Here is a 16,148-nt window from a genome sequence, read left to right as displayed (position 1 = left end):
AAAACCTTAAAATCATCTTATTTATCCTTAAGAAATACACAGCTTTTACAGGAAAGGAAAGCTAAACACACACAATCACTTTTTGTATATAAGTTCCATATATTTTCATATATGTAATCATAGATATATTCTTACTATCAATATAATTAAGCAGAGTAAATAAATTATTTCAGATTATATAAATACACAATAAATAGCTTTTAGCTAGAGACAAAATTGGTAATCAGGTGTTAATTTCAATTTTTCCTCTTGCATTCATATGCTCACTTAATCTGGTTGTGGTAAAATGGTACATTTGCTAATTTTTTACCCATCAAACCACACCAAATCACACACATTAGGCGCTGGTCTGCCTGATGCTTGTAGTTACACTACTTAATTTCATCATATAATAGCTGCCTGTGTGTTCTACTGTCAGTCAGAGCACAGATTTATTTCCACCTGTGTAAGCAGGTGTCTAGCCTGAGATGCTCCCAGTGCTTCTCCACAATCTCTGTTTAGGATTAGGTATGGGAGATTGTCTCTCCCTTTAATTCTCCCCCCCCCCAACACATTAAAATATCCATATGAGGTCTAAATAATCAAACAGAAGATGTGCCGAGCCTTTTCACAAGCTCATGACCATTTTTCTTGGTTTGGAATCATTTTATACATTTATCAAATGTCTGAGTTTCTACACACTTGCCTCCACTCCATATTATAGAATATATGTTTTTGAGGATACTAGGACTAGGTCAAGGTTTATTTGTACTCCAGTGTAAAATCAAAGAAATGGTGGGATTCCACTAGACTGGAAGAGGAGAGAAGAATCAGTTCTTTTCTGTTTCTCTCCAAGTCCCCTTACCACATGCTGGGCTTCCTTTGTGGCTCCGGTTGTAAAGACTCCACCCGCAATGTGGGAGACCTGGGTTCGATTCCTGGGTTGGGAAGATCCGATGGAGAAGAGAAAGGCTACTCCTCCAGTATTCTGGCCTGGAGAATTCCATGGGCTGTATAGTCCAGGAGGTCGCAAAGAGTCCGACACGTTTGAGTGACTTTCACTTTCACCACATTAGGACTTTTCTTATATAGGAAATATGCTGTCTCCTATAAGTTTTCATTCAGACTTAATAATAAACTTTAATCTCAAAGATATACATGCATATGCATGTTTGTGTGTAGGCTCATATGTAGATACTGCCTTATATCATTAAATATATTTACTTAAAGCAAAGCAGTTGAAAATTATACCTTAAATAAATATGGGCATGTCTTGTTCTGTGGCCTATTTTCAATTCTTATTTATTCATGCTAATAAAGGAGCAAGATGTTATAAATTATGCAAAAATCACTTACAGCTGACTTGGTTATATATTGTATATTTTTCATCAGACTTAGTTTCTTAATTGTTTGCTCTATTTATTACCCAAATGAGTTAACATCATGAGTATTTAACAAATGATGATTGGCGGAGATGGCTAGGAGCATTTTATGTAGTGAGAAAATCCAATCTATGGAAAATTCAAATATGGATGATTGATATTTACCCTTATCCAAGGACTGATATCCCATGATCCAAAAGAGATGTGGAAATAGGTAGTATTTTGTCTATAATATCTTACCAGGATGATTTAATCAGAATTTTAACTTTATATTTTTTACCTTGATAATGTGAAAAAATAAGTGCTTCTTTACTAATTTGAGAGGGAAACTGAAGTATATTTGGAAAATGTCTTTTTCCCATTTATTAACTAGTAATTAAGATGTAAATAAAATAATTTGGCTCAACTGAACAGAGAAACAAAAGTAGGTAATAGGTATAAGCAGAACTCAAATTCAGTCCAAAATATTGAATGTGAAAATTTTACCTCAAAAATGCGATCTAATGTGCAAATGCAACCCTTGGGTATTTTAAATGAAATAGAAAAAATAATTCATTATATATAAATTTCCAATGCAATTTTCATATTCAAATAACATTTATTCCAATGTATTATTTCTGTATCAAAATAATTGGTGTTTATGCTTTAACTCTTATTTTAACTGATAATATATAAATAATGAAGACTTTTGTACATACTTTGATAATGGCAATATTAAAAGAAAATGTTTCAAATGTTTTATCACTGAATATTTTATTGACATAATATGTTCAAAATTTATATACTTATAAATTCTCCATGTTTGACTAGGACCTTGTTATAAAGTATCAGAAAAGTCATGAGTAGAGAAATAAGCTATATAAATTTGTGAAAATAAAAGTGAACTTTTATATCATAATGTAGTAGCAAGCTGGAGAAATTTCTCTTACGTGAGTCATTTTTGTATGAAGCTATAAACTTCCCTTTTTTTCTTTTTTAAGCCAAAAACTGTAATGGTTTCTTGTAAAATAATATAGATAAGAAAGATATCCATTTTAATTGATTCTTTTCATTGTTTAATAAAATTTCTTTGTTTGATTGCTGAAGAATTTGAATTGAGTTTTCATTACCCACTTCTGAACAATTTACTCTAAGATCCAGACAGTATTAAGCTAATGAATTTGAATTTATATTGAACCTTAACTGTCTTCATGAAGTAAATGGAAAAAAAATCATGGCAATAACTAAGTATTTATGTCGTAGAGATTTTACAATGAGGCTTTAAATAGTGCTAAAGTGTTTAAGTTGGAGTTTTACCAATTTTGCTGTTTCTAAGCATATTATATGAAAAGATGGTTTCTTTTCCTTTTTAAGAAATGGAAACTCATAAACCAACAGGGATGTTACAGAAAATTTCTTTCAAGTGGGTAGTTTGTACATTCAGTAGATTCACTTAAGCAATAAATGTTAAAATAATTTAATTTGAGAACATGCCTACATTAAAATGATATATAAAAATCTTTCAAGACGTATCCTATTAAGTGTTTAAAGATTCTCTTGATCCAAAACATTGTCACAACTTTAAAATGCATGCCCTCAGATGCATTGTTCTGACTTTGGCATTGGTATTGCCACGATTATAAACTTGTTTCTCTGTAATTGAAAACAAGAGACGTTGATACACATACATTTAATTTATTGCTTCGATATTATTATCTTTTGTAAAGTGATCTTTGGGTTCTCCGTATTCTATCTAGTCAAATTGGGCATTTAATAATTCCATTTTTGGCATTTGCCATGGAATTAAGTTAGGAAAGTTAACTCTGAAGAGTGACTAGGATTCCATTAAGCAAGAATAACTTTGCATTCTATAACTATCACTGTGATTCAGGCCCAAGAGGTAATGAATTCTTGAGGTACATAATAGAGTCAATTTTATATTAAATTGGTTAGTCAAACAGTATTAAACCCCACAAATAGGCTACCTATTGTAGAAATGTAATTTTTCAAAAACTACATTCAAGAAATAGAAAAACAAAAGGAAAATATGGTTTAGGAGAAACTTATCTACTTGAGCTTATTTCCCAAGAAATCACTTAGCCACTTTCCAAATGTGATATGTTTTTTAAAACATTTCAAATTAGTCATTAGAAGATTTGGAATAATACTATAGACAAATAATTTATATTCATTCCCCACAGGCAGCAGTGATGGTTCTTGGGATAAAGAAACACTGTACTCTTCCCCACCCCAGGGATCTAAGGCTTCTGTTACCCACCCCCGCATACCTGGAGTGCATAGCCTTCCAGTTAGTCATCCTCTCCACCATCTTCAGCAGAGCCACCTTCTGCCAAATGGTACGATGGCATTTTTTAGCACTAAAAATAGCTGTAAAGGAAAAAAAAAGTAATAATCAGATAGTAAAATATAGGACATAGTTGAAATGTATATTACATTTAGATAGTTAATTATGATAAAACCATAGTATTTAAAACAAGAATTAGATTGATCAGAATAATGTAGCAAAAAATTAACTGTTTTTATTAAAAACCAATGAAGAGTGGTGAGTGATAAAACATGGCACCAAACTGGTTAGTTTTTACTTTAATTTCCCTGAGTGACAAATGGGCATTGTTGCATACAAGAGGACAAATATTTTTCCTTTGATTGTCATTAATTGAGCATTTTAAAATGCTTCAATTTTCAATGATTATGTTCTTAACCATTTTAATTAGTGAGATATACTGTTTCATCATTCTGTTTGAATAGAGAGATGATGATACATGTGTATTTTTTACAGGACTGGAGCTTCCTTTTATGATGATGCCCCACCCTCTAATTCCTGTCAGCCTACCTCCAGCATCTGTCACCATGGCAATGAGCCAGATGAACCATCTTAGCACCATTGCAAACATGGCGGCAGCAGCACAAGTTCAGAGTCCCCCATCCAGAGTTGAGACATCTGTTATTAAGGTAATTGTTTAATTATACGACTGATTTGGCCAAAACCAAGATCATCTTAAGTCAACATCACTCAATCCATTTTTCTTATTCCACAAGTAGTTCTAACTTCAAAAAGCTAAGTGATATAGTAAATAGATTATAAGAAAAAGTCACCTATAGTAATTAGAACCATGGGCAGGATAGGTTAACTTGAAGTCCTCTATTATATCTACTAAGAGGGAGATGAACATAGAGTATTAAATGATATATTTCAAATTTTGTGTATGTGCTTGTAAGTATGGTTCTGTTTGTGTTCATGGGTATGTGTGCATATTTGTGTTTTGTTATGAGCCTTGAGGTATGGAAATTAGTATCTGATTTGTTTTCAAAAGACCACAAGGGTTAAATTATGTTTCTGCCACTTAACTAGCTCTGTCATCTTGATTTAACTCGATCTTTCTGATTGTTTCTATACCTAAATATGGATAATATAGTGTGGATATAAAAAACTAAATGAAATAGTAAAATTGGAAGTTTTTTGTAGATTAAAAAATAAACAGGAAGTGAAAGATAACATTATTGTTATACAAACATCACATATGTATATATGTACACAATTTTCTGACTCTCTCTGTATATGTGTGTGGGAGGTATGTTTACATTTTTAAATGTGTGTGTAACTATATATACTTTTTCATTCATATTACTTTATAATGTATTTTTAAATCAAAGTACTTTAAATGCATTGACAGAATAGACTATCAGTTTTTAAACTAAGTAAAAGACACCTCACATTGCATTATCCATATTTGACATAATTATTATCCTGTTTTTCTGAATATAAAACATGTGAGTTTAGGGGAGTCTCTGGAGCATGTTTTACATAAATGGCCTTGTTACAATTTTTACTCATTGCTTGTGGGAATGCAGAATTTAATGCCCATTTTAGTATACAGTTTGGTGGTTTCTAATGAAACTAAAGATGCTCTTACCATGCAATCATATGATTTTTACCCAAAGGAGTTTAACATTGATGTATACACAAAAATTTGCACATGGACATTTATAGAATTTGTTTTCATAATTGCCAAAACTTGGAAGCAACCAAGATGTCCTTCAGTAGTTGACTGGATTAAAAAAAAATGTGTATGTCCATCTGCTATGACTATGTTTTTTATCATTTGTGACAACATGAATGACCCTGGAGGGTATTATATTTAGTGAAATAAAGCAGACAAAGAGGGGCAAATACTGTGTTGTTTTACTTTTATTTAGAGTCTTAAAAAATAAAACAGATGAACCAACACAACAGAAATAGATTCACAGATAACAGAAATCAAACTAGCAGTTACCCGAGGGAAAAGGGTTGGGCAAGGAGCAACTAGGTGAAGGGGGTTAGAGGTACCAAACTATTAGGTACAAATAAACACGCAACAAACATATGGTGTGCCACACAGAAATAACATATTTTGTAATAATTTTATATGGAAAATAATATATAAAAATATCAAGTTGCTATGATATACTCCTGAAAAAATACAATATTGTAAGTCAACTATGTTTCCAAAATATAAATTAACATTTATTAAATGGGTAAGCCGTGGTTCAATAAGAGATCATATGAAAAACTGAAATAGAGAAGTTTATTAATCATAGGACCTGGAGGAAGTACTGATACTTGGCATGCCTCCAGAGACCGGACAGGGAGGTTAAGATGGAGGACAGACAGACAGGCAAGGCAGGACCTGAGGCAAATGCCTTGTTAGGATCCATGGATGAGTACTTTGGGGCTTCCAAGCTAAGGCTGGATTGGTCGATTCAAACCAAAGAGTAGGGTTTTGGTAAACCTCCCAGGGATCTTATCTAAGAAGACTGTTGATCACAAGGGCTGTTGAGGAAATTATACCAGGAACTTATATTAGTTCATTACTCTGGCATGCACTAGCATAAAAGGGCTAGTGTCAATTTAAGGTCCCTGCAGTCCACTTGATCAAAGAAAATGGATGCTGACGCAGTAATACTAGGGAGTAGCTTAGCTGAATTCTCACTACCATAAAAAGGAATATTATTAAGAACTAAAAGAAAATGAGCTATCAAGCCATGAAAAGAAACTCAAGCGCATACTGCTAAGTTAAAGAAGATAGTTTGAAAAGGTTTCGCACTATATGGTTTCAAGTGTAGGACACGCTGGAAAAGTCAAAACTGTGGTGATCCTAAAAACAGCAGTTCACAACTGTCCAGGCCATAGACGGGAACCAGTACATCACCTGTTAGGCCACACAGCAGGAGGTGAGTGGGGGCAAGCTAACAAGGCTTCATCTGTATTTATAGTCACTCCCCATCATTCACGTTACTGCCTGAATTCAGGAATACAAACTGGGGCTCCCAATTATTCTGCATTATAGAGAGCTGTATATTTACTTCATTACATATCACAATGTAATAATAATAAACATAAAGTACAGAATGAATGTAATGTGCTTGAATCATCCCCAAATTATCTCCAACCCCATCCGTGGAAAAATTGTCTTCCACAGAATTGGTCTCTCGTGCTAAAATGTTGAAGATCATTGCTAAAAATATCAGTGGTGGCTAGTGGGTGGGAGCAGGGGAAGGATAGAGAATGGAGAATTTTTACAGCTATAGAAATACCCTGCATGATACTGTGATGGTTTTAAGGTATTATGCATTTTATAAAGGTCTAGTTATTACTTATGTAAAAAGTTGAGTAATATGCAAATAAGATTTTTTTTAAACATAATAGTGGCTCTGCAAACAAAGAGGAGTGGAATCCCTGTTTTATGTCTCCTGCATTGGCAGGTGAGTTTTTTACTACTAGCGCCACCTGGGAAGCCCCAAACAAAGATGAGCTTATGTTCCTTATGTAATTTTCAGAAGTACCCTTACCAGAGAAAAATAACAAATATCATAGGAGACCCAGATGAACTAATAAAACATCCTTACATCCTTTCTTGAGAGAATGCCAGAAAATGCTACATTGTTATTAGTCAAAGAACTGAGAAGAGAACTTTTTCAAATCCTGAGTGACTTTTAACTACTAGATAATTTGTCAATTTGTTAATCACAGGATCAATTCAACTTACAGTCATTTCTGGTAATAGTTATTACTGAGAACTTAGCATTCTTATTGCCTTGCTCATTTGAAGCAGTGTTTAGAAAACTCTCATTATACATATTAATTAAAATTATTTTAGAGGAAAATTTTATTTTCCTCAAAGAAAATGTTTAACTCTTATGTCACATCAAATAGTGTGGGGCCAAGTGGATAATTAGAATATAGCCTACAATTTGGTTGCCTGAAAAGATCCTAAATATAAAGGCCAATTAAAAGTGAAATGTTAAATACCAAAAAAGATTCAATGTATTGGGAAAAAAAGATAAAACAAGAAAAAATAGGGATCATCCCTATATGGGAATGTGCTAGTTACATTTTTTTATAGTAATGATAAGAATTAAACTTAAAACTCAAGCTAAATAAAAATGGCAATAAGAATTTATTGAACAGAAGAGAAACAAAAACACAGCTCTTAGTGTTACATATATATATTTTTAATTGTTATCCTTGCCTACTAATTACGAGAATCATAATGACTTTCTCATGATTTATTTTTGAAAATGTAGGTACTGGTTCAAGCACTAGAATAGGGTCTACAAGCTGCTGAACTTGAGTAAATCTACCGTGCTGCCAATTTTTGAATGGACTATGAGTTAAGAATGACCTTACCTTTTTAAATGGTTGGAAAAAATCAGAAGACGAAAACTCTTTTATAATGCATGAATATCATATAGAATTCAAATTTTGGTATCCATAAATAAACTTTTTGGAACGTAGACCCACGCCAATTTACATAATGTCCACGACTACTTTCACATACGGAGGCAGAGTTAAATAAAATATTTGCTAACCCTCTTTTTACAGAAAAAAAAAATGGCCAATCCTTGAGTTTTGATTAACTCAAACCCATGTGAATCTTAGGCTGTGGTTAATTGAAGCAGCACAAATTAAACTCCCAAACACTATAGAGCAATAGGACTTGGCATTGAAAGAAAACAAGAAAAGCAGTAAGGGAAAGAAAATTACATAGGTGAGGACAGTTCCAATATGACATGGTTATTTGCTTTAAATGAAAGCCTCCAAGACAGATTCTGCTAAAGTATTGAATTTAGATTTTCTCTGGTTGATTGTCTTGGACTACTGTAAATATTAGTGCAATAACTATGAGGAGGGAGGAAAAGGACATATAATGTTTACACACTAGTAATTCTACATTATATCCCTAATAGCTAAATGTCTGTAAGATTATATCAAATTACTGCAAGTTCTGATTTGGTCTATTATGTATCAGATTGAAATCCATGTATGTTTACTGCTTAATATTCACAGAACTTGAAGAGAGAGGCTTTGAATGTTCAGTTCAGTTCAGTTCAGTCGCTCAGTCGTGTCTGACTTCCTGTGACCCCATGGACTGCAGCACACCAGGCCTCCCTGTCCATCACCAAATCCCAGAGCTTACTCAAACTCATGCTCATTTAGTCAGTGATGCCATCCAACCATCTCATCCTCTGTCGTCCTATTCTCCTCCTGCCTTCAATCTTTCCCATCATCAGGGTCTTTTCAAATGAGTCACCTCTTCACAACATGTGGCCAAAGTATTGGAGTTTCAGCTTCAACATCATCCTTCCAATGAATATTCAGGACTGATTTCCTTTAAGATGGATGGGTTGGATCTCCTTGCAGTCCAAGGGATTCTAAAACGTCTTCTCCAACACAATAGTTCAAAAGCATCAATTCTTCAGCGCTCAGCTTTCTTTATAGTGCAACTCTCACATCCATACATGACCACTGGAAAAACCAGAGCCTAGACTAGACGGACATTTGTTGGCAAAGTAATGTCTCTACTTTTTAATATGCTGTCTAGGCTGGTCATAACTTTTCTTCAAAGGAATAAGCATCTTTTAATATTTCATGGCTGCAGTCACCATCTGCATTTATTATGGAGTCCAAAACTATAAAGATGCCACTGTTTCCATTGTTTCCCCATCTATTTGCTGTGAAGTGATGGGACCAGATGCCATGATCTTTGTTTTCTGAATGTTGAGCTTTAAGCCAACTTTTTCAGTCTCCTCTTTCACTTTCATCAAGAGGCTCTTTCATTCTTCTTCGCTTTCTGCCATAAGGGTGGTGTCATCTGCATATCTGAGGTTATTGATATTTCTCCCAGCAGTCTCAATTCCAGCTTTTTCTTCCTCCAGCCCAGCATTTCTCATGATGTACACTGCGTATAAGTTAAATAAGCAGGGTGACAATATACAGCCTTGACGTACTCCTTTTCCTATTTGGAACCAGTCTGTTGTTCCATGTCCAGTACTAACTGTTCCTTCCTAACCTGCATACAGATTTCTCAAGAGGCAGGTCAGATGGTCTGGTATTCGCATCTCTTTCAGAATTTTCCACAGTTTATGGTGATACAGACAGTCAAAGGCTTTGGCAGAAATAGATGGTTTTCTGGAACTCTCTTGCTTTTTTGATGATCCATTGGATGTTGGAAATTTGATCTCTGGTTCCTCTGCCTTTTCTAAATCCAGCTTGGTGATCTGGAAGTTCACAGTTCACATACTGTTGAAGCCTGGCCTGGAGAATTTTGAGAATTACTTTACTAGCATGTGAAATGAGTGCAGTTGTGCAATAGTTTGAGCATTCTTTGTCATTTCCTTTCTTTGGGATTGGAATGAAAACTGACCTTTCCTAGTCCCATGGCCACTGCTGAGTTTCCCAAATTTGCTGGCATATTGAGTGCAACACTTTCACAGTATCATCTTTCAGCATTTGAAATAGCTCAACTAGAATTCCATCACCTCCACTAGCTTCCTAAGGCCCCCTTGACTTCACATTCCAGGATGTCTGGCCCTAGGTGAGTGATCACACCATCGTGATTATCTGTGTCATGAAGATATTTTTTGTACAATTTTTCTGTGTATTCTTGCCACTTCTTAATATCTTCTGCTTCTGTTAGGTCCATACCATTTCTTTCCTTTATTTATTGAGCCCATCTTTGCCTGAAATGTTCCCTTGGTATCTCTAATTTTCTTGAAGAGAGCTCTAATTTATTGAAGAGTTCTCTAGTCTTTGAATGTTAGATGTTTTGTAATCCAACTTCCCCCATTTTGGAGAAATCATTCCTGCATACTGTCTACCCATTTTTATATATCTATTTTGTAGAAAGCCTATTCTGTTTTCAGCAAATTTAAGAGTGATGAAGTTATTCATTAAATTAAAATTTTCATCTCAATAGCTTCTACTTATGTGTTGTATTTTCATAAAAAAGTCTACAAATTATTCCATTTTCTAACCATTTAAATATTTAAGTTCTCTATTATATATAGTACCTATGGTATTTCCTTTTTCCAGACCAAATATTGTAATTTCTTCTGACAAATTTTCATCCAACCTCATGGTTGACTTTCTTATTTTTTTTAAATCAGCCCCCACCACACCACCCCGTCCTGCATAATGATTTAGTAGTGAACCCACAGAAAAGAGACCAAACTAACATAAAATTTAGCTTGGACAATACTTTATAAATTTAGTCAAAGTTCATAACTTCTTGTTAGTTGAATGTGTGACTAAGTAAATTTCATGGATTTTGATGTGAAATGCAACTAATTTAATTCTTTATCTTTTGCTTGTATTAGTAATTTGCATTTATCCATATTAATTTTTTCCAGTCTATGATTTAGGCTCTTTAGATGCTCTTTAATGTTAATATTCCAAACTATCATATTATCTATTTATACCACCTTTGTATCATTTCCAAATTGTAAAAGGATGTATCACTTGTATCACCTTAAATCACTGAGGAAAACAAACAGTATAAATCAAGAGATCAATTCCTCTTGTCATTAGAGAATTCCTAATAGGCTGAAATGCTCTACTCATTGATTCTCTTTGAGAATCATTCATCAAATAGCCCCAATCCCCCTGAATGAATCTATATTTTTCTCACCTTTATTTAATAAATTCACAATGGTATTGTAAGGATTTTTTAAATGGTTCTTGCTGAATTATAAAACAAATTTAAAGAAGAAAGGCAATGTATTTTAGTAGTTTAAAATATGAATTCTGGAGGAAGCCTCCTTGGTTTATATTCCAGCTCTGGCATCTCCTAGTCTTATGACCTTGTAAAAGTCACTTAACGTCCCTGTCTTTGTTTGCTCTTCTGTACGATGGGGATTTTTATATTACTGCCTCATCAGGTTGTCTTAATGAGTAAGTTGGTATTTATAAAATCATTAGAAGCCTTTCTACAGTGACATTATCTTCACCTTATTTCTAGTTTATTTTCTTCCAAAGTATTCAAAATCATCTGTTTAAAAATAAGTTCATAATTCTATATAGAACCTGTGACAAGATTTTGAAATACAGTTGCAATAATGTAATAAGACCTCTCTCTCTCTCTCTCCCTTTTTCTTGTTGATCTCTTTTTATATAACAAAAGCAGTGTATTTTGCTTTTGGGGGGTTGGTAGTTCAGTAGTATGCAAATCAGACTTTTAAATGCATTTTTTATATCACTTTTCTTTAATGATAATATAGAATTGTTTTGAGACATTTGGCAACATTCAAATTATTCTACATTACTGGATAAACATCTTTCCTCATGCGCCATATTACAGTATTTTTCTGAGAACATAAAATATGACTTAATTTTAATTAATTTTCTCTACCCGTCTCCTGTTGTGTGGTGTGTGTGTGAGAGAGAGAACTTAGAGAACTCATTTAAAGAACTAAACACTGAAAATTTTTATATGCAGTGTATATATTTTCCATTCTGTAATATCTTTTCTAAACAGGTCCCTAAAATGCTATATCAGTATATAACACTTGCATGTAGTTCAAAATGTTTGCTGCTGCTGCTAAGTCACTTCAGTCGTGTCCGACTCTGTGCGACCACATAGACGGCAGCCCACGAGGCTCCCCTGTCCCTGGGATTCTCCAGGCAAGAACAATGGAGTGGGTTGCCATTTTTTAAAGATTATAAAAACTGGAACCAGAGTAACTAGATTCACAAAGTAGATTTAAAAAACCTTACAGTAATGTCATTTAGCTAATTTGTTTTTGAGTGCAGAATAGTTTATTTTGGAGCAACCATGAATAACTCTAGAGGTATGGATCACTTTTATACATCATTTTTACGAAAAGAAAACTATTTTGAATAAATTTTACTTGGATTTTGAAAAGCAGTTATATACGTTCCCTTAATGTTTATTTGGGTATTGATATTGAATATGAAAAGGGGATGCTAACAAGGAAGAGAAAGTATTAAAACAAAATTCCAAGTAAGGATGCCATATATCAGTTATTGAAATACGAGACACATATTTATATCCATGAGTGCATAATAATGTTAAAATGTAAACTCCTTGTTCACCGTTGGAGAATTCTAGGGAACTGAATATTTTAAAAGACAAAAAAAAAAAAAAAGGTTTAAATAAATGATAGAGGGGTGGAATGAAGCATTTCCCTGCCTTCTTCATACAGCCTGTTCCTTCAGTTCAGTTCAGTGCAGTCGCTCAGTCATGTCCGACTCTGCGACCCCATGAATTGCAGCACGCCAGGCCTCCCTGTCCATCACCAACTCCTGGAGTTCAGTCAGACTCAACGTCCATCAAGTTGGTGATGCCATCCATCCATCTCATCCTCTGTCATCCCCTTCTCCTCCTGCCCCCAATCCCTCCCAGCATCAGAGTCTTTTCCAATGAGTCAACTCCTCGCATGAGGTGCCAAAGTATTGGAGTTTCAGCTTTAGCATCATTCCTTCCAATGAACACCCAGGACTGATCTCCTTTAGAATAGAGTGGTTGGATCTCCTTGCAGTCCAAGGGACTCTCAAGAGTCTTCTCCAACACCACAGTTCAAAAGCATCAATTCTTTGGCGCTCAGCTTTCTTCACAGTCCAACTCTCACATCAATATATGACCACTGGAAAAAACATAGCCTTGACTAGATGGACCTTTGTTGGCAAAGTAATGTCTCTGATTTTTAATATGCTGTCTAGGTTGGTCATAACTTTCCTTCCAAGGAGTAAGCGTCCTTTAATTTCCTGGCTGCAATCACCATCTGCAGTGATTTTGGAGCCCCCCAAAATAAAGTCTGACACTGTTTCTACTGTTTCCCCATCTATTTGCCATGAAGTGATGGGACCAGATGCTGTGATCTTCATTTTCTGAATGTTGAGCTTTAAGCCAACTTTTTCACTCTCCTCTTTCACTTGCATCAAGAGACTTTTTACTTCCTCTTCACTTTCTGCCATAAGGGTGGTGTCATCTGCATATCTGAGGTTATTGATATTTCTCCCGGCAATCTTGATTCCAGCTTGTGCTTAAGCACAAGTTTCTCATGATGTACTCTGCCTATAAGTTAACTAAGCAGGGTGACAATATACAGCCTTGACGTATTCCTTTTAAGGATAACACAGTAATGCACAAGAGAAACTTTCTGTTCATAGAAATCTTCTGATTATGGAATGACATATTTCAAATTTATCAAATTGCAAACCCTAATGAAGTGACGAATCTAAGCCATGATTTTTAGTGTTGATTGTCATCATAAAATGCAACCAAGCAGACACTCTGCACTTCTTGTAGAAACATATACCACCATCTATGAAGTACTCTTGCTGCCATATCAACTTGAATCAAGCATCCAGATGTACTTATACCATAAACTCAGAGGATGGAGGAACAGAATCAAATTAGACCCATCAAGGAACTGTGAGCTGTTCATAGAGGTGGTGACCTCTTATCTTAACTAAATAAAAAGTTGGCTTTAAGCATTTGGCATGAACAGAGAGATGCCAATTAATGGCAATGCTGGCTGACTCAGAACTTACCTTTTCATCTTTACTATCTTCCTTCTATTCCACCTACTTGACTTCTCTTTTAATTAAGATGATAATATTTATGATTATATAAGACTGAGGTATAACTTTTGAGTCAAGACTGTCTTTTGCTGCTCAAAGTTACTGTAGGAATTTGTTTTACCAAGTAGGAATCTGGAAAGTTTCCAGACTGCCTGAATTCCCTGTCAACACTGAATAAGTTTGAGGAGACAGTAGGAGAATAAAGTTAAGTTGTTTATGATTGCATTCAAGGGCCTACCATTTTCCCATTTCCCATGAGTATTTCCCAAATACTCATAAGGAAAATTGAGTATTTATTGAGAATCATCATCAAAACAATGAAAAAGAGCTATTTAAATATCCTCTGAAGCCTCAGTTTAGAAATCTGAGTGGAGTTTTGATGATGGCTACCTAATCTTCTACTAGATGCATGTATATTAGAATTGTTTGTTATATCTTCCAGAAGTATTTTTTAACATTTTCCTGAATGTAGAATCCAAATCCTATTATTTATCCTTTCTGTTCACTTTTCCAGAAGGAGAGAATTTGGATATCACAATCAGTGTAAATGATTATGGATTTCACTAAGAGTATTTACTCACTGATGGAATATACTTCACTAGAGAAAGGAAATTTGTTGGTTTTGTTTACTTACACATAACCAGACTCTAGACCACTGGTGTACAGTTAAGTGCTCAGTGAATAACCTCTGAATGAACGAAGTCTGAGTTGTCTTAAAGCTCAGGATTTTAAGTTCTAGAAAATGCTAATCAACTTCAATTTTGTACTGTAATAGTTGTATGAAGATAAATTTAACATTTCTTCCCAATTCTATAACATACTCAATAAGGGAATTGCTAACTGAAGAAGTGATGAAAATGAAGATAATTAAAATGAGAGCAGTATAAAGTAAAGTTAAATGAAATAACCCTTTAGAGAAATGAACTGTGATTATTTAATCTTATGCTAAGAAAATATTTTAAGTTGATAAAATAGAATGCACTTTGTGGTGGAGATGAGGCTGCTGAGATAGTGCATATTTTAATGTTTAATTAATCAAATGTGTAATATTGAACAGCTTATATTTTAAATTTAATTTTTACTTTAATTTTTATTAACATACAGTTGATTTAAAATGTGCTGTTTCAGGTATACAGTAAAGTGATTCAACTCTACATATATATGTATGTATACATTCAGCTGTATATATGTGTATGTGCTTGTATATTCTTTTTCTGATTCTTTTTTCTTATACGTTATTACAAAATATTGAGTATAGTTCCCTGTGCTATATGGTAGGTTCTTTTTGGTTATCTATTTCATATATGGTAGTGTATGTATATTAATCCCAAACTACTTTTTATTTTAGCCTTTTAGAATTCATTGTTTTAAACTCCACCTTTGATTGTAAATTATAGTATAGACCAATACTTCTTGTTCTACCTAGAAGCAGTTAATGCAGATTTTCCTTTATGTTGTTCTGTTACCATTAGTTTATTACTATGACCTTTTTTTCCCAGTGAGAGTGTATTACTCTTAAATTTTCATTTATTATTGTGGCTAGTTTTATAAAGGTAGAACACAGCAAAAGATTGTGTTTTATTGATTGGTAAAGCTATGATGCAGGACTATAAAGCAGTGTGTTGAAGTATTAAATATTCTTCCTCTTTGTCCTACTTCAGGGCCATCTTGGAGGTTAAAGGGTCTCACACAAATGAAATGATAAATCCAGTTTACATAGTTTCCCTATAGACATTGAACTGCTTCTTTCTTATTATGTCTGAATAAAACTCATTATCTATTTTGTTTCAGTAATAATTACGAGATTCTCCCCTAAGCAATTCTTTACTGTCTCCATTATTCTCCATCTTATAGCATACTCTGGAAAGGCAAGCATATAAATATGATAAAAGAATTAAGCTGTTGAAATAAATTAATTTATTGTA

General features: G+C 33.9%; 1 protein-coding gene across 1 annotated transcript in view; it reads left to right on the top strand.

The window, feature by feature from the left end:
* DACH1 (dachshund family transcription factor 1) overlaps positions 1-16,148 on the top strand; it is a 463,451-nt gene that overhangs the window by 313,271 nt on the left and 134,032 nt on the right. The window contains exons 5-6 of the mRNA XM_040267265.1: positions 3,542-3,697; positions 4,141-4,313. Of these exons, the coding sequence (XP_040123199.1) occupies positions 3,542-3,697; positions 4,141-4,313 (329 nt within the window). The remainder of the gene's footprint in view (positions 1-3,541; positions 3,698-4,140; positions 4,314-16,148) is intronic.

The sequence above is a fragment of the Oryx dammah genome, unplaced genomic scaffold, assembly GCF_014754425.2.
Source record: "Oryx dammah isolate SB20612 unplaced genomic scaffold, SCBI_Odam_1.1 HiC_scaffold_24, whole genome shotgun sequence".
NCBI classification, from domain to species: Eukaryota; Metazoa; Chordata; class Mammalia; order Artiodactyla; family Bovidae; genus Oryx; species Oryx dammah.
This window is presented reverse-complemented; position numbering and strand designations above follow the sequence as displayed.